Source organism: Hippopotamus amphibius, chromosome 10 (assembly GCF_030028045.1).
Source record: "Hippopotamus amphibius kiboko isolate mHipAmp2 chromosome 10, mHipAmp2.hap2, whole genome shotgun sequence".
Classification (NCBI taxonomy): Eukaryota; Metazoa; Chordata; class Mammalia; order Artiodactyla; family Hippopotamidae; genus Hippopotamus; species Hippopotamus amphibius.
The window spans coordinates 87,355,035-87,377,957 of record NC_080195.1 but is presented as its reverse complement, the minus strand read 5'-3'; the positions used below and the strand labels follow the sequence as shown (position 1 = coordinate 87,377,957).

Here is a 22,923-nt window from a genome sequence, read left to right as displayed (position 1 = left end):
ACTAGTGAGTTAAAAACCCTGGGATTTGAATAGAGTACTTCTATCTCTAATGTCTGTATCCTTTCTTTAATATCAATGGTTCCCAAAGTGTGCTTACTATACCAGCAGCATTAACCTCACTTGGAAACTTGTTAGAAATGCAAATTATCGGGCCCCACCCCAGACCTACTTAACCAGAAACTTTGAGATGGAGCCCTGCAATAGATGTTTTAATTAGCCCTCCAGATGATTTTGATGTGCAATGAATACTAAAAACGATGTTGTTGTTACTCTTATAGTCCAAAGATATGACAAGCACCTAATGTCTTTCTTATTCTTCTTTGACTCACTATTTCTGGCCACTAAAGCAGAATACACAAGTAATTCAATGCTTTATTCCAACTTACTAAGCAAGGGATAACAGGCTTAACAATTAGCATCCCCAATTAAATTTAGAGTAGTGTGTAACTAAAGGTTTGAATGCCTGAAAATTGATTGTGTTCTTGTTGTAAACTAAGTTTAACTTGTGTCCTTTGCTAAAAGTTTTATTTCATTATGGAAGCTCAGTGATTCTCCAATTTCCAGATTGGATTGCCAAAGAAAGAAACATAACAAGTTTATAGTTAGAAGAAAATTCTCTTGCTTTCTGTGTGGTTGCAAAGCAGTTCTTTTTACACTTCTGCTCTACTTCCATTGAAAAGGATAAGGCTGTTGGAGTCCAAGAAGTGGGGACTTGTTAGCAATTAGTAACAGGTGAAGACGCTCTACACTCCTTGGTTTTTGGCAAGTTGGTTGCGAGTTGATTTGGACAGGCTTGCTCATGATATTGTAGGTTGAAGGAAACTGTTGCTTATAAGGAATTGCATTCTGTGTTTTAAAACCAATTCTGAATGAGCTTTCAGGACACAGTTTGTTCCTATATTAGAGATTAACTATATTTAATTCTGGGGAATAAACATTGCTACTTAGATACTAAATTTCAGTGAGTACATATGTACTGAAATTCTCATGGGAGTTAAGGGAGAGAGGCAGTAACAGTACACAGAGGAAATCCTGAAGTGTAGCCATGACTGGCCTTAGCTTTAGCTGAGGCTGCATAATTCAGTTGTTTGATATATAAAAAAAGACAAGGGAAACATATGAAATACAACTGAAAATTCTCGTATAAAATTAATCTCATTCAAGTTGCCTAGCCTGTGAATACCGTCACTGAAATTATACTTATGTGTTGTTTTCCTACAGACTGACCCAGGGGTGAAAAAGGTTAACAGTGAAAACTTTGAAAAAGATTTAAATTGGCAGCATGCAGTGTGTGAGTTAGACACACTCCAGGACCCCTAGTAACCCCCTGTTTCAACATTGGGTAGAGCTTGGTGATAACCAAAGTGGTTATTGGAGCTTTTCTCTATGGTCTATCCAGCCTGTGTGGGAATGGCCTCTGCTATTGATGTTTGAAGACTATTGCTTGCTCTTAAATAGCTGTGATTTAGAGAGCCACCACTCAGGCACTAATGAAGTTCAGCACGTGAAAAGCAGACGGCTCACCGTATGAGAGAAGCTAATACATCTAACTGGGGATACTGCAAGTTGAATTCTTTGGAGGAAAAGTGGTTTACAAATTGAATACATTAATAATGAATATCATTACTGGTTTACTCATGACATAAAGAAAAGGGCCAAGGGATAAAATGCATCTCCAGCCTTTGCAGCTCAAAAGATGTCTTCATATTTCAGTAATAAATAATTGTAGCAGGTAGTAGCTTGTAACTAAAAGTATATGCTCAGAGACTCCCCTAGAAGAGTTTGTCTTCTGACATGCTGAATTGCCCTGGGGTTGGTGGCAGCTTAATAAAATATGTGAGTGTTCAGTATGGAGCTGTTAAGTTATTTATTCCTCTTCTGATACTGCATGCACGAACTGCCACTGTTTGATGAATCACTGAAGACAACAGGAACTGACAAACAACTCTTCCTTTAGCGGCTGGTCACACTGACAGCATCAATAGAAAAACACATCATGGGTTCTAAAATGCCACATTTTCACCATTTACCCTGAATAAGACATGAAGCTCTTTAAGGAAAGCCGTAGTACGTTATCATTAAGGGCCAGCTGACAGAGAGGCGAGCGTGCTTTGAACTCTCTCAAGTCATCATTCTTAATTTCTCCTCTCCTCAGATGGAAGGCCCACCCACACGGTCTCTGAGCGAGGCAGGGACTATTGCACCTTTTAAAATCTCATTGATAGATTGGTTTCATCAACACCCATCCTGGCTTCTGCCCATTGGGAGAGGCCCCTGTTCTCATTAGGGTCCTGTAATGTCTGTGGCTAACATTGTTCTCATGCAAATAGAATGACACAGAAGATAAGTGCCATGAAAATTCAATTTCCCCCGACCATCATTACCCTTTTTCTTTTAGTTATTCCCACTTCAATCTGCAGGAGGTAATGTGTGCAATCTGCTGGTACTTTTGCAAGATGATTACTACATTTTAGTAATGAATTTCCCAGCTATGGCACTAGGTGGTGTTTTAGCAGGTTCCCTCGTTTTCCTAACGCAGACTTGGCAACAATCCTTGCACAGTTCTTCCCCGGCGGATTTCCACTGTAGCAAATGCCTGGTTAATAGAACTTATATCCGGTACTTTCCCTTCTTTAGTCATCAGTGGCACCTGTAAAGTAGAGTAGGGGATTTGTTTAATGTTGTCTGGAAAATAAAAATAAAACGTGTCTACCTGTCCAAATCAAAGGATAAAAACCTCCTGTCAAAAGAGGCATCACGATATGTTTCCGTAGTTTGTGACCAAACTTGGATAATTTAATAAGAATGTAAAATTCAGGGTAGCTCATATAAATACATGAAATTATAGAAGTGTGTAAGTTAAATAAATCATGTTTTCTTCATTATTCTGGGAGTTAGCTGTAAGAAAAAAGAAGAGAGAGAAATGTAGATTTACCAGAGATACCAGATTTGTGTGTGTGACTGTTCACCTCAGACAGAACATGAATTATACTTTCTCTAATGCTTATTATCTTAATAGTATTGACAATTCTGGAGGGCAAGCACACAAGACATGCTTTTCAATGTTGTTTTAGAAAACTTATTCATTTCCTAAATAAATAGAGATGAGCTCTCCCAGTGATTAGGAAAAGCCCTTTACATATGGTAGCAATTTATGTGTGAAGGAGATAAAAAGTTTCAAAAATTTTAACACATTTGAAGAAAATGATACCGTTATTGTCTATAAAGCTTGTCTTGGAAAATACTTTTTCCTGCAAACTATGAAGCTATTTTTGTAGAGTAAGTGGATTAATGCTATTCTGTTTTCATCATCTTGAGATATTCTTATTGGAGTAATGCACTGGATGCATTAGCCATTTCTTTCATTACTGAAATGTACTCATTTGATAATGTATCTCCAAAAGGTTATGTTGATACAATGAAAAAGAAAAAGAGAGAAGTCAAGTTATTTCTTTACCTGAATTATTTCATTTGATAAACTGGTATATGTAATATAGATCAGTAATTAGGATGAAACTGTTCAGAATATCTGTGGGGCACACCATGCACGTTAGATTTGAACAGTTGCCAATAAAAGGTACAGAAAATTATATTTGAACTGCAGTTTTATTACTGCTACTTCAAGTTAGACACTGAGCATATAATTATTGCATTCTTGGCATGTAATTACTCAGGAGTTACAGATTGACCTAGAGAAATACTGATACTGTAATTTTAAACTAATAAGTAGAATTTGAATGTGAAATTGTATGTTGATTTTGAACGGACTGTATTGTGAGTTTGGGCTGCTGAAGAATCATTTATTACTGTGATAACTTCTGCAATTTTCTGTGGAATTAGAATAAAGTGTTATTAAAGCATCCTTTATGACTGAATGGTTAACTGGTTCCGCAGATAGGTAAAAGGAGTACTCCAGTGGGTTGGAAGAAGCTGCTAATTACAGCCCTCCCTCCCTGTAAGCTTCGTGGCCTGTAGTTCTCAGAAGGAGTGAGCCAACGGAGCATGACTGCCTAGGGCATCTCCATCCCAGGGGGTTTTAGTTGTTTGTTCAGGTGTTGAGAAAAACACATTATGACCGTAATAATAATTATGTATTTGAGATTGGAGTTTTGCATCTATAATACAGAGTTCTGTCTTCCATAAAATGCAACCTCAGCATCATTTTTATGATGCTTCTATTTGCATATGGAGCCAAGACTATTCAAATATAGGCTTCATTTGATGTTGGTGCTTCATTTGACTATTGTTAATTTATTATGGTATTATTTGTTCTTGGTGACCACTCTTGAAGCAACATTTCAACTCTCTATTAAGGACAAATATGTGTACACAATCTTTAGTTGATGTTAAAAGTAAGGTAAAAGATGATAAATTATTTTCCATTTCAGAGTAGTATGTCACCTTCTCATAATTTTGCATTAACATGACAAAAATAAACTGGTTGAACTTTATTTATTTAGAGAATGATTCCCTAGCAATTTATTTTTATTTTCTGAAAAATAGCCCAAAGATATTCCTATTTTAAGAAATCAGATTTAGAAATAAAAAATTCAGTTTGAAAATTACAAAGTTGGCTTTCATTCACTTCTATGTATTTTCTGAAAATGTATTTTCTTCTCTGTCTCTTATTCAGTTTCCCTTATTCTGTTCTACCTCCTTTCTCTTCTTTCTTGTCCCATTCTCTACTGTCATGTTTTCTTATTGAAACATGTAGCTTCCTTTCTAAAAAAGAATATTCCGTATTACATATCAGTGTCAAATTAGTAGCTTCATCCGAATTACATACAAAGTCATGGTCTGAATATAATGTAAGATTAGAACTTCTCTATTGCAAATTCAGTAATACCAACAATACGTTTAAAAATAATCATCTTTCTAAGGAAGGTATAGATACAATTCATCTCTTCTCAAACTCAGTGTAGAAAAACTTGAGAGTTAAACTCACCAAGTTTTAACTTGGAACACTAGCAAAACTTCTTAAGTCATAACTCTCCAGCGTTAAAAAATAGGGCATAGAGCAGAAAGCATACTCTATGAAATATAATAGCTAAAAAAGAAAAAAAGAAAACAGCTTAAGAATAAATATTATGTCCATGCCAGTAGTAACAACACAAAATATATTTGTACTACATATTTTTTTCAGTTTAAGTTTTGAAATTGTAGGATGCTTTGAATATGTACTTCTGATTGGAAGGTGGATATTAAAATAATATATGTCTTAACAAATATTGACCTTACATAGTTAGATATCCTCCATACAATGAATGAGTATAAAAGTATTGTGTTGGGGAAAAGAGCTACCATTGTCTTCTGCATTTAATTAAAATAACTTTCAAACAGATAAGCAACAGTGTTTCCGTAGGCAGGATCCAAGAAATAGCATTTTACATGCCAAGTTTAGCGTCTTAATGAATTTTTGAAACATTGCTAATGCAAACAGTGTACACCTGCCTGTGTATCACTCTCTCCCTGATTAAAAGCTATAAAGCACGGAATGTTAAAACAACCTCCCTTTTATATGGGTTAAATAACTTATCCTTTATAAAAGGTATGCATTTCCCTTTTCTTCTAATAAGCCTGCAAAGGATTTAAAGCATTTTTGGCTAGAAGAGATGGGGATGTGGGAGTGGGAGGGCTGCTGAGGATTGGCAGTAAAGGTGGGAGACACTCAAAATTCTCTGGTTTAGGACTTAAGAATATTACTTTGGAAATTTCAGTAAAGTTGGTGTTACAGATTTTGTTTCTTTGGAATCTGTACAAAGGTTTTATACTTTCCAATGTCAATGATGTCCACTAGCTCTGGAAATGTATACATAACCAAGACATGTCTCTTGCTGACTAGACATGCTGTAGGAATGAATAACCCATATGTAGATATTAAAAATGTTATTTTATATTGTATAAATCATTCCCAAATATCTTTGAGTGAGAGTTAATCTTTGCTGTAAGGCAGAAGTCTAGTTGATTCTGACAGTAATCTTGTTACTCATTCAACTGTTAACCAACAGAGATTCCAATAATCCAATAATCCCATGTTCTAGGCCATTCATTTCTTAATGCTTTATATTTCAAAATTCCTTAATCATAGAGGTCAGCTATACTTGCTGGCGTCTTTTTAGGGTCCTCCTGCTGTTTTCTTTTATAGCACCCTGTCATTTCATGTTATAGTATTTATTATAATTTGAAATCATATCTGCATGTTCATTTGTTTAATGTCTGTTTTCTCAAGTTGACTGACAACTCTGTTTTGTTAAACAGCTTATACCTTATACTTACGCATGATCTGGGGCCCAAAATAAGAGCTTGAGAAAATTATGTTGAATTTGCATGACTTATAATAGTTTAAATATCTTACTGTTACTTTTTTAAAAATTTCATCTATGTTTTAAATTTGTTTCTGGCATAGTCAAAAATGATTTATCTTGAAGGATGGATGGATAACTAGACAGACATACCATAGATCAATGCAAATATATTCATTTACACACAGAGTTCTCTTCTTAAGATGAATGTATTTGAATCAACTAGATCAATTCCCCACTGCATACAGGTAGTCTGATAAAGAAAACCCACTCTAATACAGAGCCATACATAGATAAAATGGTATGTGGATGTCAATATCCTGGTTGTGATATTCTACTATAGTTTTGCATTTTAAACATTTTAAAAATATCATATATTAACCCTTGAATCTTCTCACTTCATAATTTTCTCGTATTTTTATGGGAGGTCCTCTGCCGCTTGCATCAGTTATTGGAATATGGAACTCTTGCTAATTGTCTGCAAGAGAGGAGACATGATGTTTCTCTGCTGCATTAACTTTATTGTTCCTTGTAAAACATTAACATGGCAAAACTCTAAGCTTGTAAATGAGATCTGTCTTTATCTTGATCAGAGAAATGAAATTTGTAATTCAAATGAGTAAAGGAAATGAACTTAATGCCTAGCCTGGAAAATGTGTTGTAATGTGCCAATTTGGTTCTCATAAGGTTGATTCCAAACATCCCCATTAAGGTATGATTGTGTCCATTTAGTAAGGCTGAGGGTGCAGTAACTCCCCAGTGGCTTGGCATTTCATCATTTTATTGGACCTCCACAATTATAAACATTGCAAACATTTTGCTTAATAAACCTCCTGCCCCTAAATGCAAGATTAAGTCAATGGTAGAATAGCTGTGTAACCAGTATGGCTGTCACACCTGATGTTAGACTTGGTCTTATGAAATCTGATTATGAAGGAAAGCATCATGACTTTGTATACTGGAAAGGAATTTCACTCCCTAAATCTTTCTTTTTATGGAGTTATCTGGCCTTCATGGGGAGTGTTTGTCTACTCAATTACAAGTGTGAAGTTATAGCTTTAAAATCTTGCAGGAAGAATAGGAAATATCTGGTCTTTTTGAAATTTTGATCTTCTTTTCCATTTCCTTCACGCAGAGACCCCAATAATGGAAGTACTACTGGACATGGTTACGTTCCTCACACTGACTCTCATAGCAGTGTGCTTATTTCACCTTGTAATTAATTTTGCTTGTTTGTCTTCTCATTAGAATCTTGTCTCTTTATATAAGTATACTATCCAATTGTAATTCTTTGCCCTAGTATCTAGTAAGTATATAACCCATAGTATGGAATTTAAAACAAACAAAACGTCTGCTCAATCAGGGAATGATTTGATGATTGAATGAACAGATTGTTCAATTTCACCTTCATGGAGGATTCCCTTTGCTTCCTGCCACTTGGAGTCCTGCTCATGTCACCTTGAAGAACTGCAGTGTCCTTCCCTGAGAGTGTCCATCTCAGTGAAGGACAAAAATTGGTGCTCTAGTGTGGAAACTTGCCTTCTCTTATTTATGTGAATATTTTCTCTCAGGTTTAGATAACTGTCTTTTTGTTTAATTGTTGTCTTGTCTCTAAGTGCCAATAGGAAGTGGGGGTGATTCCATTTCCAGTGTTCAAAGAAAACTAAATGAGCACAGAATAAGAATTTTTACTTCCTCCATCTGAATAATGTCTTGATTGGTCTCCATGTATACAAATGGAAATCATTCAAATTCCGGCTTCTAAAACTGTGAATATATAAAATATATGCCTGTGTTCTTTGAGCTAATGAACAAGTCAGGCTTGTTACAGGTAAAATGTTTATTTAACATTTTGTTCATTTGAAAACTTCACTTGGATACTTGGATTTTTTTTTTTGATATTCCAACTGGGATGTTGTAGCTATTGATGACTGAAATAGCCCTCTGTTTCCTTTTCAGTCTTCAAATTTGTCAAGCCTTAGTAGTCCTTTATTTACCAGACAGAAGCTCTAAATGAAAATAAAGTAAAAAGAGATCATAAGACTTCCTGACTTGCTAAGGTGTTTGTAAACCACTTTTAATATGTACCAACATTGGATTTAAACCTCTCAAAAGAAATTTTTTCATTAATATTAATAATAATTTCGTGTTACACGGAATTCAAACATATATATAGTTGGAATTTTATGAATATTGCTTCTGAAAATTAGAGTGCGACCTGTAAATCAAACTTACTTAGCCACACTGTTTCAGTGAAAACTTCTCTGTATCTACAACTGAGTACTTCAACTACAAACCTGCTTTAGTAATAACTACCTTGATGTTTGCTTCTTTTTTTCCTTCTTTTTTTTATTCTAAAGATAAAGGTCACTCTAAGAAGGTAGTTCATGAGTTAAAAGTGTTCCAAAAGTTTGGAGATTGCAATGGAAACAGACACAGTCCCCCACAAAGGGGGTGGGAGTTAAGCAGGAGCCTCCCCACTGTGGTCCTCCCGGAGGCTCTGGGGGTTGAGATGGGATCTGACGGTGATGGGCTTCCCTTGACTGGTTCCTTCCTTTGTACCTAACACTGGTCCAGAAATAGAGCAGCACATCCCGCTCCCAGACTGACACATGGGAAGCTTCATAAATCAGCAAGTGAGTGTTCCGGCATGATCCTTTAGCCACTGCCTTCCCTCCAGAGCTGACACCTGTCACCTTTTAAAGAGTGTACATTTTCTGTCACTGTAGCTGAATCCTATCTTTTTTTTATCCACTCTCATATTCTGCCTCGGTGGTATTTTCTGGGTGGCTGCCCATGTAGTATAAAATCACTGTCATTATGGTCAAGGCAGTTTTTAAATTTATGCCCTAAAAACTTGGAATTTCTATGTAGTCATTGGGTACACAATTAGGCACAACCCAACATGCATGTTTTTTCTAAAAAAATAAACATGTAAATGTAAACATATATTTGTAATCACTGATAACATACTGCATTTAATGGTCTTATAACTAATATTTCAGAACACTTTAAATGATAAGAACATTTAAAAATCTGTGAGTTGGGGAAAAGGCCTTTAACATCATCAGACTTTAATAATTACCATTAAGTCAATAACCATTGGTTATTTGTTTCTATTAAAAAATATGTATCTTCTTTGCGATACACATATCGCTTTAGTAGAAAGTCACAGCTGAATCAATTGTACTGTTATCTGGTTTTATTTTGTTCTAATTTGGTTTATATGTAAATGGCATTAATAGAATTCCTTAGCCTTGAGAGAGAGGTAATGGAAAATGTTTGTAAAAATTTGGCGAGTCACAAATCTAAAGGAGCAGAAGTTTATATCTCTTCAATATTTGCATCTTAATCATATTAAAAGCAAAATGTGCAGTATATGTGGGATTTCTCTACCCCCTCCCAAATGAATGTTTTAAATCTTATTGTGAATTCTAGTGACACAAACAAGGGCCACAAGGCGTTTGTAATTGAGGGGTATTAAGTGCAAAATACAAGTAGAGGGTGCTTAAAAGGGACAGAAAAAGTCAGTTTCCTATTGATTGGACTGTGGTGGGATAAATGTGTGGCTTCTGTCCTTAATGGAAGCTGATTGTTCGGGGATGTGCCGGCGGGACTGGTCGATTCTCGAGCTGTTGTTTACTGGGAAGGACAATATCAATTTTCCAGAGGGATGATTGGTGGGATGTCAAGGCTGTCACCCTTTTCTCCTCCTCACTGACAGACAGCCCAGTGACAATTACCGGTGATGGGACATTGCCTACGTTGGCATATACACTAGAGGATATAACTGGCAAACAAAAAAGAGGACAGCACTCCTGTAAAAAAGATATAATCAGCAGTTGTCAGGACTGGTTACATATATGATGTCTGAATAACATGGCCCCAACACATTCCCTTTATTTGGTGAAGAAACGTTGAGCTGACTTCATCCCACTTAGAAAAGTAATCATGGGATAGTTTTTAGAAGGATAGCATTAATTGTTGGCATTATTTCTCTTTGAGAGCTAACAGCAGAACAAAGATATTTTCTCTTACCTTTTTCTCTAATTAAAATAGACTTTAGAGAATTCAAATAGGCTTGAAATTTCTTATAAAAATGATAACATTGTCTTATGTTTCCTCATGAGTTAAGATAACTTTTATAACTTTTCCTCCTGTGCTTATGTTATTGGTCAAAGTTGCACAGCTAATGAATTTCACTCAGTAAGTGTCAGGATGAGACACTCAACTCCATCATTTTAGCAGAAAGGAATCATTTAAAATGTGGAATATATTCTAGGCAGGGTGGGTAGTACACGTACATATCTGCCAGACTTATTAAAAAGGTTTGTCTGTCAGTCTCATATTTTCCATTTCTTTCTGTTTTATTGTTTAATAATTTCAAATAAATTTGAAGGGAAAGAACACTATTTCCAATGCCTACATTCAGTTCTAGAGAAACTAACACCTAAATTAGTCAGACCACCAGGAGCATCAGAATTATCAGTTAGCTGTATTTCTTTCTCAAAGAAAAAAATCACAAAGAGATTTTTCTTTGTGTTAGTTCATAAATGCTATTTATTTAATTACACCCAGACTAATCATTTTGTGGATTTATAATATTCTGCCTGGAATTTTACTGTTTAGAAAAATTCATAGCATAGTTTTACATAGTCAAACTTACAAGTATTGGTTTTGTAGGAATTCGATATCTTTCCCTACTCCAGATTTTCTTAGCATCAGAGTGAAAATACCTGCACATGCATAGACAAACAAATTTTTGTCTGCTTCCCAACAAGAAGAATAGACTGGGAATACTTCTGAGGCTTATACTCAGTTGTCTCATGAGGTTGCTTTCCACAGAATTGGTCACTGAAGAGAGAAAAAATAATTATATATACAGTGTTGGTTTTCTACCATCTATGTGGCATTCATGACCTTACATTGGATATATTTCTATTTTGTGAGGAATATTTTCTTAAATTCCATTTATATAATTTTAAAGGAAAATGCTTTTATTACACAATTTAACAAACATTAACAAGTGTGAATAATAAAATAAAAATCGCATAGCATTTAGTGGAAAACATTGTTAACATTTTCATATTTGTCCATTTTGGCTTTTGTTTTAAGATTTTAAATATTTATATATGTGAGTGTGTTTTTTAAGTGTTTTCGGTGATGCTATTTTGAGCTTGGTAAACACATAGTTAAGTCTATGATTCGGTGGTGTCCTCTTATTTTAAATAAGTAGGCTACAGTATTGCCAAGTAATTACATATGCAGGTTATTTGTGATTGGGCTTGTAAGCTGCCATACAAAAGTTATCATTAATTTCCTCCCATAAACCACTAGCTAATTGATTTTCCATTGCACTCATTAAAAATAGATACTTAGTTTTTCAGAGGATTGTCTCAGAAAACCAAGGCAGCGCCCAGGTCCTCTGGGATGTCGTCAACTGACCATTCCATCAGGCCTAGAACAGTGGCCCTCCTACTTGTCAGAACTGAAGTATTTATCCCATTTCCCAGCAGATAAACATTTGCAAGGCAAATAATAAATTAGCCATTAATCAGAAGAATGTTTGCATTCAATGAACTCTGAATGGAGTGGAGATGTCAGGTAGATAGACAAGGTAAAACAACAAGGCAGGATCAATACCTAGGAAGAATCATCTTTATTTAGAAAAGATTGGCTCATACCTTTGAAGACTTTGGGAATTTAGAAACAGTTCGTAAAGGAAGAAAAGCTATTTAGAAGAAAGTATAGGTAGATTTTAAGAATAGATAACATAGTAACAAATTTTATATTTTTAAGCCTGCAGTATAATGATAGATCATTTGAAAAATGACTATCAAATATTCATTTGTGAAAGCTTAATGTATTCTAATTTTTTTTCAACCCCAGAGAGCACTCATATTTTACAAAAAGTTTCCATGCTGTTATTCTTTTTCCAGATTAACAATTTGGCAAGTATGTTGTTTTAAAAACAAGAAGTGACCTTGAAAATTTAGGGTTCTTTTCTTTTCCTAATTATGTTTGTTCCTTTACATGTATGATGCGAAGACTCAGATTTGGAGTCTAAGAGGTTTTGCTTAGCCACACAATAATTATATAATCTTTAGTGAGTTATTTAACCTTTTATGACCCTTAGTTTCCTGATTTGTAAAATAGGGATGATAATGCCCATCACAAAGTGTTTTCATAAACAATGAAATCATGAAATATGTATATATATGTATGTGTGTGTGTGTGTGTGTGTGTGTGTGTGTTTTGTGTGTGTGTGTGTATGGATATATATATCACCTAACACAGGTCTCCCACTGTTATTTTTTTAAGTAGAAGACGTGTATATTATATAAATTTGTCCTAAAGCATTATTTATGTTTAATCATTCAAAAAATTGAAATTAGTTAGGAATGCATGTTGTATTTCTGAAGGGATTATATCTAAAGCGTTTTAAAAGATCTGGTGGTTATAAAGAGGTAATATTATCTCCCCTGATTCTCTCGGGATTTGAAACTACAACCTTTGTTTTCTTAAAATTGACCATAAGGGAAATTGCTCTTGATTTCAAACACCTACCATCTGGCATACTCTGTCTTCTCATGGTGATATACGTGTCGTAGGCATCCTAAAAGTTAAGTGTGTGATGTATCCTGGACTTTCCACATGTTTGTTATTCATTTATTTACCCCAAAGAAGAAAAAAGAATGAAAATAAATGGAATAACCATAATCTTGCTTTCCTAACTCTTCATTTCTTATCACTCACTTTTTTCGTATGAGTTGAATTCTATCCCCAGGCTAGATTTCCTAGACTAGGTAGTTTATAAAGTAATGACAGCATCCGACTAAGACATTAACTGGGTCGTGTGTGTCCCATCCCCATAGCTTTGCTTGACTATGAAAATCCTAATCATGAATTTTAAATAAAGATTTGCAGTGTTGATTAGCATTGCCTCAAGCTTAGAGAACAATTAAAATGTTTTGAAATTTTTAAATATATAAATTACTCTTGCAAAGGAAAAAGAGGTTTCTTTATATAATCCAGAAACTATTATATTAACCCCTATTAATAGACTTAAATTGCAAAACATCCAAACCAACACATTTTAATTTTGCCTTCAATACTACTTGCTGGTTTGTTTTTTAATTTTTATTTATTCATTCCTCCCATGCCATTGGCATGGATTTCTCCTCCTCCAATACCACCTTGTCTTTCATTGTTAGAGGATAACATTAATCTGAATTTCATGAAACAACACCAAGTTATTATATGTGAATTATTTCTGTTTCCCTCTTCTTTATCTTAAGATTTCTCCAAAACATCACTTATTCTTTTCTATTTGGTTCAGCTCTCTAAGGCTAATCTATATGTCTAAGGCCAACCTATTTATTTATGTTTATGGTTTTCATTTCTCCCATTCTGTACCTGACAAATAACCATTCTGTTTTACTTTTTACTGACTCTCCCTTAAAGTAGAAACATACTGAACACTCCTCCATGCCAGACACAAAACAATATATGTAAACAGAAAAGTTCTATAGAATTTCATTAAAAAAAGATTACATTTAATTTTGGAAAATAAAAAGCCTGCATAAAGGGATAGTATTTAAAGATATCTTTAAATACTAAACCTGTGATAACATAAATACTACTGATTGTCATCCCGAATTTAAAAAAATAGAATTCATTTTTAATAAATAGCTAAAGCATACAATGAATTGTATAATCTTCTTAATGGTTTGAATTTATAACCCATACATTTTCACTACAACTCTGTAAAATAAGTTCTGTTATTGTTCCCATTCTACATATGTGGAAAGTGAGTCAAAGAGATTAAATAACTTGCCTGAAGTCATACATCTAATAGTAGTAACTGTTAGAGTCAGAGTGTGTACTTACTTAGTTGGCTGTAGAGTCTTTCCCTGACCACTGTACTTACTGCCTCTCCACACAGTATTTACACCTATTATTAACTACAAAGCTGTTAGCTCTATAAGCTTTCCAAATCTATTTTCAAAATTAGTTTTTTCTTTTCGGAGCATCTAAAGAAAAGTAGTATGAGATAGGAACAGAAATGTAAATTGCAACTTTATTGGAGGGGTTCTTGAATTCTAGACTGAAGAATTCTGACTTAATTTAATAAATGTACAATAGTTAGTCATCAAAAGTTTTGAACATGAAGTGACAGTGTTAGAGCTACATTTAACAAGTGTAAGATAAATTGACACAGGAAACATTGATAAAATGGGTAATCATTTGGAAGCTGTTGCAGCAGTTTGGATGAGAAATCATGACTCCTAAACCAGGAAGGTGATAGTGCAATGAAAAGAATATAAATTTGTCAGCCCGGTTTAGGTAGACTTTACGGGATTTGTAAGCTGGAATAGTCATGGACCTTAGGATCAAAGGTAAGGGTGGAGAGAGATGACTCGATGACTGAGAAGAAAGAAGCATCATTAATGAAAACTGGAAAATCAAGAGGAAAATTGGATTTTGGTAATATCTGAATTGGTAATACTAAATTTGATATATTAATGGAAAAACCAGAGAAAGGTTTGGAAATGTCATTCGAGAAGCAGGGAGAAAAGTCAGAGGCAGAAATATAACCTATGGAATCATCTAGTTTAAGGAAGTTGAAACCATTTAAATAGATGGAATCGTTAAGAATGAAGCACAGAAAAAATAAGGGGGGGGGGGAGAGGGAGAGGGAGAGAAGGCTGAGGAATTAACCTGCAATGACACTAACATTTAGGTAACAAGTACCAGGAGCAGGGGGGAATTAGGAAAGGACAATTCCAAAAGTGCAGATGAATTTGGGGAGTCATAAACAATGAAAGGGAAGAGACGTCCAAGAAGCAGGAAGTGGTCAAATTTCGCATACCTCAGAGCTAACAGAGCTAACTGAAGGGTGTTTATTTCAACCGCGGTTTATAAAGAACGCCTTATGTTGGTGATCACTACTGAGGACCTCGAATAATGGTAGACATAAATTGACTGGTTAAATATGAATGAGACAGTAAAAATACCCAATAAAACAAATATGTATATAATGTGTATGTGAACAGATTATTCATTTGGGTACTTTCAGAGTTGTATGGAAGAAATGATGCCTTCAGACTATTTGTTCATAAACACACAATCTCTAAAGTAAAATTTAGGGTGCATAATTAATTTTTTCAATTGTGTTCAAACATGTTTAAAATTATAATGGAAGTCAATAGGTAAACATGAACTGGTATATAGTATTTACCTTATATACAGCTATATGCTTCAAAAAGCATATACCATCATAGAATAAGACCAAAATGCACTTTATTGTTTTTTTTTTTCATTTTATGAATGTGTTCTTCTTTACCTCTGCTGCCAAAAACTTGTGGATCTTATTAGATCCACACATACTCAAATTGAAAATAAAGATTTTAAATTAATGCAAATAAGTTTTATTTCTTTCTAGGAATAAACTACATTATGTTAAAACTATATTACTCTGGTCTCCTCCATATAGAACAGAATGAATTGTGGTCTAGAAGTATGTGACATTTTATTTTGGTCAACTGTTGTTTGATTTTATCATCTAAAACTTTCCAGTTCAAAACTGAGAATCTGACCAAAGGCAGGAAGTAAAAATACAAACTTAGTACTCTCTACATGTAGAACAAAAACAACAAAAGTGTTAGACTTATTTACAAAGCATATCTTTAAATAGAGATAATTTTTTTGTGAATTCATTAAGTTTTTGGCTAAAAAATTTTGGAAAATACGCAAATGTGGTCCAAACAGCTGTTGAAAGGGCTCTCAGTTGTACCCACTGGTTATTTGTTTATCTCCGTTTCACTTTCTGTTAAGACTTTGGATATATCTCATTAAATAGAATTGAAAAATATTTAAATGCAGTCAAAATATGTTCAGTTTTGCATTTAACAAAACTTCAACTCGAGAACTTCTGAAGTTTTATTTTTTATCTAGATAAACAAGAATGAAACGTGCTCTTTACCCTGTCCTTTGGTTCTAAGAACCCATCTGCTTTAAGCACCAAACAATATTTTCATATTTCTTATTATACTTGTATAACTTTTCATATCATAATATGAATTATTTCATATTATATTATTATTAGTGGTAGTAGTTTTGATTCTAAATTTCCAGTTTTCTGATTAAGTATATATTATAGAAAATTATATTTTTAACCAATAGGAAAGAAGAGAGAAATTCCACATACCCTACAAGGACTGTGGGTGAATTGATAGGTTAATTTTTTTCCTTCATGTTTTCTAGTGAATCAACACAAATCACCCTTCTGTTCATAGATGCGTATGTATATGTACAAAAGCAATGTTTCGATTACCATTCTATACTTCTGCATCTCCTTCAATGTTTTCCTAATTTACTATTTAGCTAACAGATATTGAGCATCTACAATGTACCTGGTGGTGTTGTAGGCTCAGGGACAGAGCAGTAGATAATAAAGATTTGTAGAGCTTCCATGTAAAAGAGGAAGACAAGATAAATCTATAGACACAACATAAAATATAACATGAGGTAGTAAAAGAAGATAAGGGGGTAGAAAATGCTGTCAGAATGGGGACACTATGTAAGGAAGATAGGTGGACACAGCAATGGTAGAAGGCAAGCCTTGCAAATACCTGCAGCATACTCTTTCAGTAATGTTTAATCCATATTTATCTTTTCCCTCTATTGATCATTTTGTCTTGTAGAACTGGAATTCCCAACATACAGATTAGGATGTGATTTCAGAATACCTTAAAGTACTGCCAGGTAGAACTATATGTTGATGCCTAGATTAATTGGTTTTGATATTTTAGAGGAAAAGATACTCTTTCAGTGTGTTTCCCATGAACTCACACTCAACAGCTTTGATCCTAGATCTCTAAAACCTGCTCTTCACAAAACACACACTCACAAACTGATTTCAGTGCTTCAGATTAATGAAGCACTGAAATCCCACTTTATTAAACAGTTGAAGATGTATGCTCAAGAAAACCAGCAAAGAAAAAATTTTAAATATCTAAGGAAGTAATACTGCACTAAAAATAAGTATCATTTTAGTTTTTTGTAATAATTTTATAACCTCCTTGTTATATCATTAGTTGCCATGTATACATAAAAAAACCAATTTACATCGTATTATTTTGACTCATGATTATATTTAAGTATTTTCATGGCAACATTTTCTAAGACATAGCTATTTTGTTTTCTTTAGTACTGTGAAGAAACATCTTGAAAATAGGAAGGCTACTCATAGTAAGAGCAAACTTCATCTTTTTTCAGAGTGTCAAGTTTGAGGTTGAGTTGGAAATACTTATCTTGTTCTCTCTATTGCTGCTGTTGTTTAGACACCACACTGATGCTAGATATGCTTGAATACTGATATAAATTTGGATGACTTGGGTATCTGGCAATAGTTCCAAAATAATTCATTCTGATGTACTTAGTGTATTTTAGGTATGTATTAACATATAATATGTGTCTACTTACTGTATGTATTCCTTTTATTTCTAAATTAGTTATTTTCATTATTACTAGGCACAGAATATTCCTTAGAAATAATGAAAATGAAAGACTTTTTTTTCTGAAACTGTCTTTTGCATAATGAAAATTCAGAGAGCTTTAATATTTAGTAACTGCCTTTAGGTGTAGATTGTCAGTGTCCTTTCCATCCTTAACAATAGGCTTCAAAATTCCCGGTCACTTGCTAATAACTCTTCACTTCTCAGCAGATTGGATTGCTATAGGCAAATTTACTTAATAAATGTGCAAAAAAAAAAGGAATTAAGCAAAAGCCATTGTACATATCTCTTTTTTAATTATTTTTTCCTACATTGCAATGCAAATATATTTTATTCTTTCACATAATGCATGAATGTGTACAAATACATACATATGTATTTAGCAAGATTTATGTTTTGAGGAAAACAGATTAAAAAATTGTAAATATTTTATGTGAAAATATTAGGACCAGAGAAAATCTAATCAAAAGTAGGAGGCAGGAAAAAGTCACACGTTAAATTTGTGCACATCAAGATAATAACTAATAACATTGAAAAGAATGCATTGACACTCTTCTGTTGCTATCAATATCCAGTTTTTTTTATTTTGTACATAAATATATAATCTGAAATCTCCCATAAACTTAGATGTTTTCCATAAAAACACAAATAATCAAATGTAAACAAAACAGAAAAAATACTGTTATTAACAATATATATGTGAATATAAGAAGGTCTTAACTGCTAAATTTAAATTGTCTCTTAACAAGTTACAGTCCTGGGTGTACTCTATTAGGAGATACTTTCATGAACAGGAGCCCATTTGTAATTAGATAAGGAAAACTGACAGCAACAGTGAGTTAGTGGCTCCCATGGAATGACAAGTATTGACTGAATACTGGGCTGTGTTTGAGATGGTGAAGAAGTCGATAAAAGCATCAGGGCTTGTTTGAAGTACCACTGCCAGCAATGCTTTAATTTGCCGCCTGGAAAAGAGCCACAGACATTCTTCCCCCATGTTTAGTGTTGATGAGATCTAACACTTACATTTAATCTTCTGTTTACCACTAAAAACACTTGTAAGTGGTATAAGACATCACAAAGAGGAAATAGAACAGGGAGCATATTTCGTATGAACTCCATGGTGCAGCCAAAATCTAGAAAAATCAACCTCATTTGAATCATCGAACCAAGTGTGGAAGGAACAGTTTAACAACAACAACAAAAAATCAATTGAGAACAAAAGTGTCCAATGATTTGTGGAGGCGATAAAGAGTAGATACTATTCCTAAACTATCTGTAGGAATCTTTTATGTATTTTTCTCTATACCATGTCAATTGAATGAAAGAAAATGCAAATAAAAGGAAATGCTGTGAAGTTCATAAGCACTTTAGGGGTGTATTATCTCTGTAGAATTAAGATCTCATTTCATACTTCTGTTTAAAAGCAAATTTTTCTTAAATATTTTCCAGGTATTTTTGAAACTTGTTACACAAATGTGTGTGTGTGTGTGTGTATGTATATATACACATACAGTATATGAAGAGAGAGATAAATTCTATGGTAAAATATTAAGGTATACTTTTATGTGTGGCATTTGTTTTGGCCCATGATATCAACTCAGAAATCCACAGAAGCACCTAGACTTTAATATTGACCTTTAGAACTCTCAAGTAAAGTGATTATTGGAAAGTGTTACTTCTGGTCCAGATTCTACTGAGTTGCACTTACCTTGCTGCCAGAACTCAATAGACACCATTTTAAAATTTGCACATAGTTATTACTGCAAATTCAAATAACCCCCTACATGTGACCTTCAAGGTCTAATTAAATATGGGTAGCCTTTAAAAATGTAGTACTAGACTTTTAAATCTCACTTGATCGCCAGTGTTTAATGTTGCCCACCTGTTGTAATAGATGAAATGCCAGAGATAATCGAAACGCCTTTTGGTTATGCCAGGAACAGGTTAGGATTTTGTAGTGAGTCCACACTACACTCATGTTAGGCTCCTTTAGATGACCCACCAAGATTACCTGACTTGCTGTGGAACTAATGACTATATAGTATAGGGGTTGAGAATGGCCCGTGTTTCCAGGAGAAGCTCATAGAAGGGGCTATTTCCTAACTTCCATATTCCTTTCAGAGTGCTGTCTGTGTCTTTCTGGAGGAGGGATTCACCTGTCATTGAGAATGTAGGTCTGAATGTATTAAGCAAGGGTTGTTCTGCCACATTAAACATTTTATTTCAGCATATAATTTTAAGCATGAGAAATGAAAAAAAAAGTGAGACATTAGTGTAATATTTAGCTAATTCTTTCTCACACATGCGTGGGTTCCCTAAGGTGTGTACAGTGTCTCTCTCTCAAGTTTTGCAGAAATTAAACAGGAAAAGGAATAAAACTTAACCAAATCATTTAGAATATTAAGTGTTCAGATTGAAAATGCATTGCTGAGGACTGTAACTAATAAAAAGACTGATGCACAAATATGCTGGCTTTTTGTGTTTCAGAATGTCTTAATAATATGAGTTATTCTAATATACATAAATTGTCAAACATTTAATTAAAATGAAAATATTTTAAAATGCAAAGTCGCACAGAAGTTGATTAACATAGTTTTGTGGTAAGCACAATAAAGTTGATTAAATTAATCATTTCTTAAGTAAGGAGAACTATTAACACTTCTCTTATTGGTACAATGATGGATTTTAGTTAAAGTAGCCTGAAGTCCTATATGAGCCACAAACATCAGTATAGTTTTAGCTGCATGCATCCTGATGTTATGAAAATTGTTAGTCACCTTCTGATTCTTAGCAAATGGTTATTTCATGCATAGGGTTTTATCTTATTCCTTTGAAAAGACTTAATTTATATTTGGCAATATTTGTAACCATCTTCAACAAGGCTAATTGAGACTAAAGTACCGCCTATCAAGAAATTTCCACCAGCTGAGACCGAATATGTAGGTAATTCATATTGGTATTGTGTACAGTAATAACGCTGTATATTTATGGTGGTGGGAAGAGCCAGATTACTCATTCCTTCATTCATCCATTCAACAAACTGGCTGAGGACTGACAGTACAGGCCTTGTGCTTGGTGTTGTGACAACAAAGATATACACAGTCCTCATCATAAAGGAGTCCCTAGTCCAGGAGGAGAGAAGGACTAGCAAATAAATGGTTGTAATACAGTACTAAGTACAGTGTGATCGTCACAGTAATAGAGGTATGCACAAGCTAGAGCAGTACTTCTGAAGGAGGGAGTGATTAATTCTGTCTAAGGTGGGATGGGGAGGAATTGAACTTGAACCCATTCTTTTGAATAATTCATGAGAAAGCAACAGTCCATCCTCCTAAATTGAGTAGTTTAGCCAAGGAGAGCTGCCAACCTATCGATCAGCTGATGAGAAGACAGCCCTTAGACTGAGCAGGCCGCAGTGAATGGTGAGCTGACAGAAGCAGGGCTTGGTGCCATTTGCAGCTTTATCCCTGAAACTGCAGTGAGTTGGCGTGCTGCTCAGTCTCTCCCAAGAGAGGCAGTTCCGCAGTGGAAGGAACTTAAAAAAAAAAAGGTGTTAGTAAAGAATGTCTCAAGCTGCATGTAAACCTAGCTGTAAATTACATTATCGGAGGCCTCCTGAATGTAAGCACTTTTCATAAAATACAAGTCAACAAATCTATCTTTGAATGAAAATGTTACTGTATCATTTCTGAACATTCTGCAAGGTATTCTTCCTATCTTAGGGGGTAGAAGGAATAAACAAAATGAAACTTAAAATTTAAAAAAAAGGAGTTTCTTTGATCTTGCTCCGTTCCCTAAGTGGTCATCATCTACCTAATCAGATTCCAGATTGTCTCTGCAAATCTGTATCTCACCAATGCCAACTCATGTTTTATTGTTACTAACCCTTTAAGTGTTCTCAAAAGCCAAACCAAACCAAACAACAAACAAACAAAAAAACCTTGTTTGTTCTAACCACCAAAGCTGCATATTCTTCCCTTGATTTGCTCCTCTATAACCTTTAAGAATACCAGGAGACTAAGAGTTCCCTCTTCTCCAGTGTTGCCACAGGGATTACTTTCTTCACTGGACACAGGACCAGGTAGTAATAGTTGTTAGGGGATGAGTGTGCCCCCCAAATTCATATGCTAAAGTCTTAACTCCCAATACCTCTGCATGTAACTGTATTTGGAGATAGAGTCTTTATAGAGCTGATTAAACCAAAATGAGGTCATTAGAGTGGCCCTAATCCAACATGAGGGACGTCCTTCTAAAGAGGAGATTAGGACAGACATGTACAGAGAGAAGATCATATGAGGAAACAGGGGAAAGACAGCCAGTTGCAAGCTAAGGAGAGAGACCTGAGAAAGAACCAACTCTGTTGACACCTTGATCTCGAACTTTTAGCCTCCAGAATTGTGAGACAATACATTCCTGTTTAACCTCCCCCAAATGTGGCATTTTGTTATTGTAGGCCTACAAACGAAGGCAATAGTGATGAAAGGTATTGTTTATGTATTTTGTCTTTTCAGTTGTTTTGATATTTCATGTGGACTAGAACCTCTTGATCATGTCTAGAACGTGATGCAGATCACCAGTCACATAATAAACTCAGTAAATTGCTGTTGAATTGATTAACTTTCTTATTTTCAAGTGATATGCTGAGATTCATAAAAATCTTTGCTATCTGTTGATTTTCCCTGTGCTGTTTATCGCAGTAGCACACAGTGTCAGTTTTTCTGCTGTCTTTAATAGTCATCATATCTTTCACATTAGGTTGCATCCAAGGTTTACTTGTCTATTCCCTTATGGCCCTGGACATCATTAGATCCCATTAAACACCAAGCAAACCTTAAGGATGAAAATATTTATAGATATGTTCACTGAATGATTAGGTGCATGTTTATAAGATTGGTATAATGAATGAAGACTCAGGAGATTTATTTACTGCTGGACAACATAACCTGAATCTCCAGAGCTGATCTTGACTAATTATAAAGTGTATGTGTTTTATCCTTAAAAATCTTGCATCAGCTTCAATTTTAAATTCTGAGATTCATAAAGTATTTGCTCTTTTGAACAGAAAGTCAAAACTAGAAATGCAGCCATTTGGTTGACAA

The 22,923-nt window shown here is 34.4% G+C and overlaps 1 protein-coding gene across 11 annotated transcripts in view; it reads left to right on the top strand.

Moving 5' to 3' along the window:
• Positions 1–22,923, top strand: part of ROBO2 (roundabout guidance receptor 2) — a 570,793-nt gene that overhangs the window by 130,959 nt on the left and 416,911 nt on the right. Inside the window, exon 1 of one of the 11 annotated variants that reach the window (XM_057696203.1) lies at positions 17,537–17,555. The exons of the other annotated variants lie outside the window; for them this stretch is intronic. Within the exon in view, the coding sequence (XP_057552186.1) occupies position 17,555 (1 nt within the window). The 5' untranslated portion in view covers positions 17,537–17,554. Of the gene's footprint in view, positions 1–17,536; positions 17,556–22,923 lie in introns of those variants that run through there. 11 annotated transcript variants of the gene reach the window in all.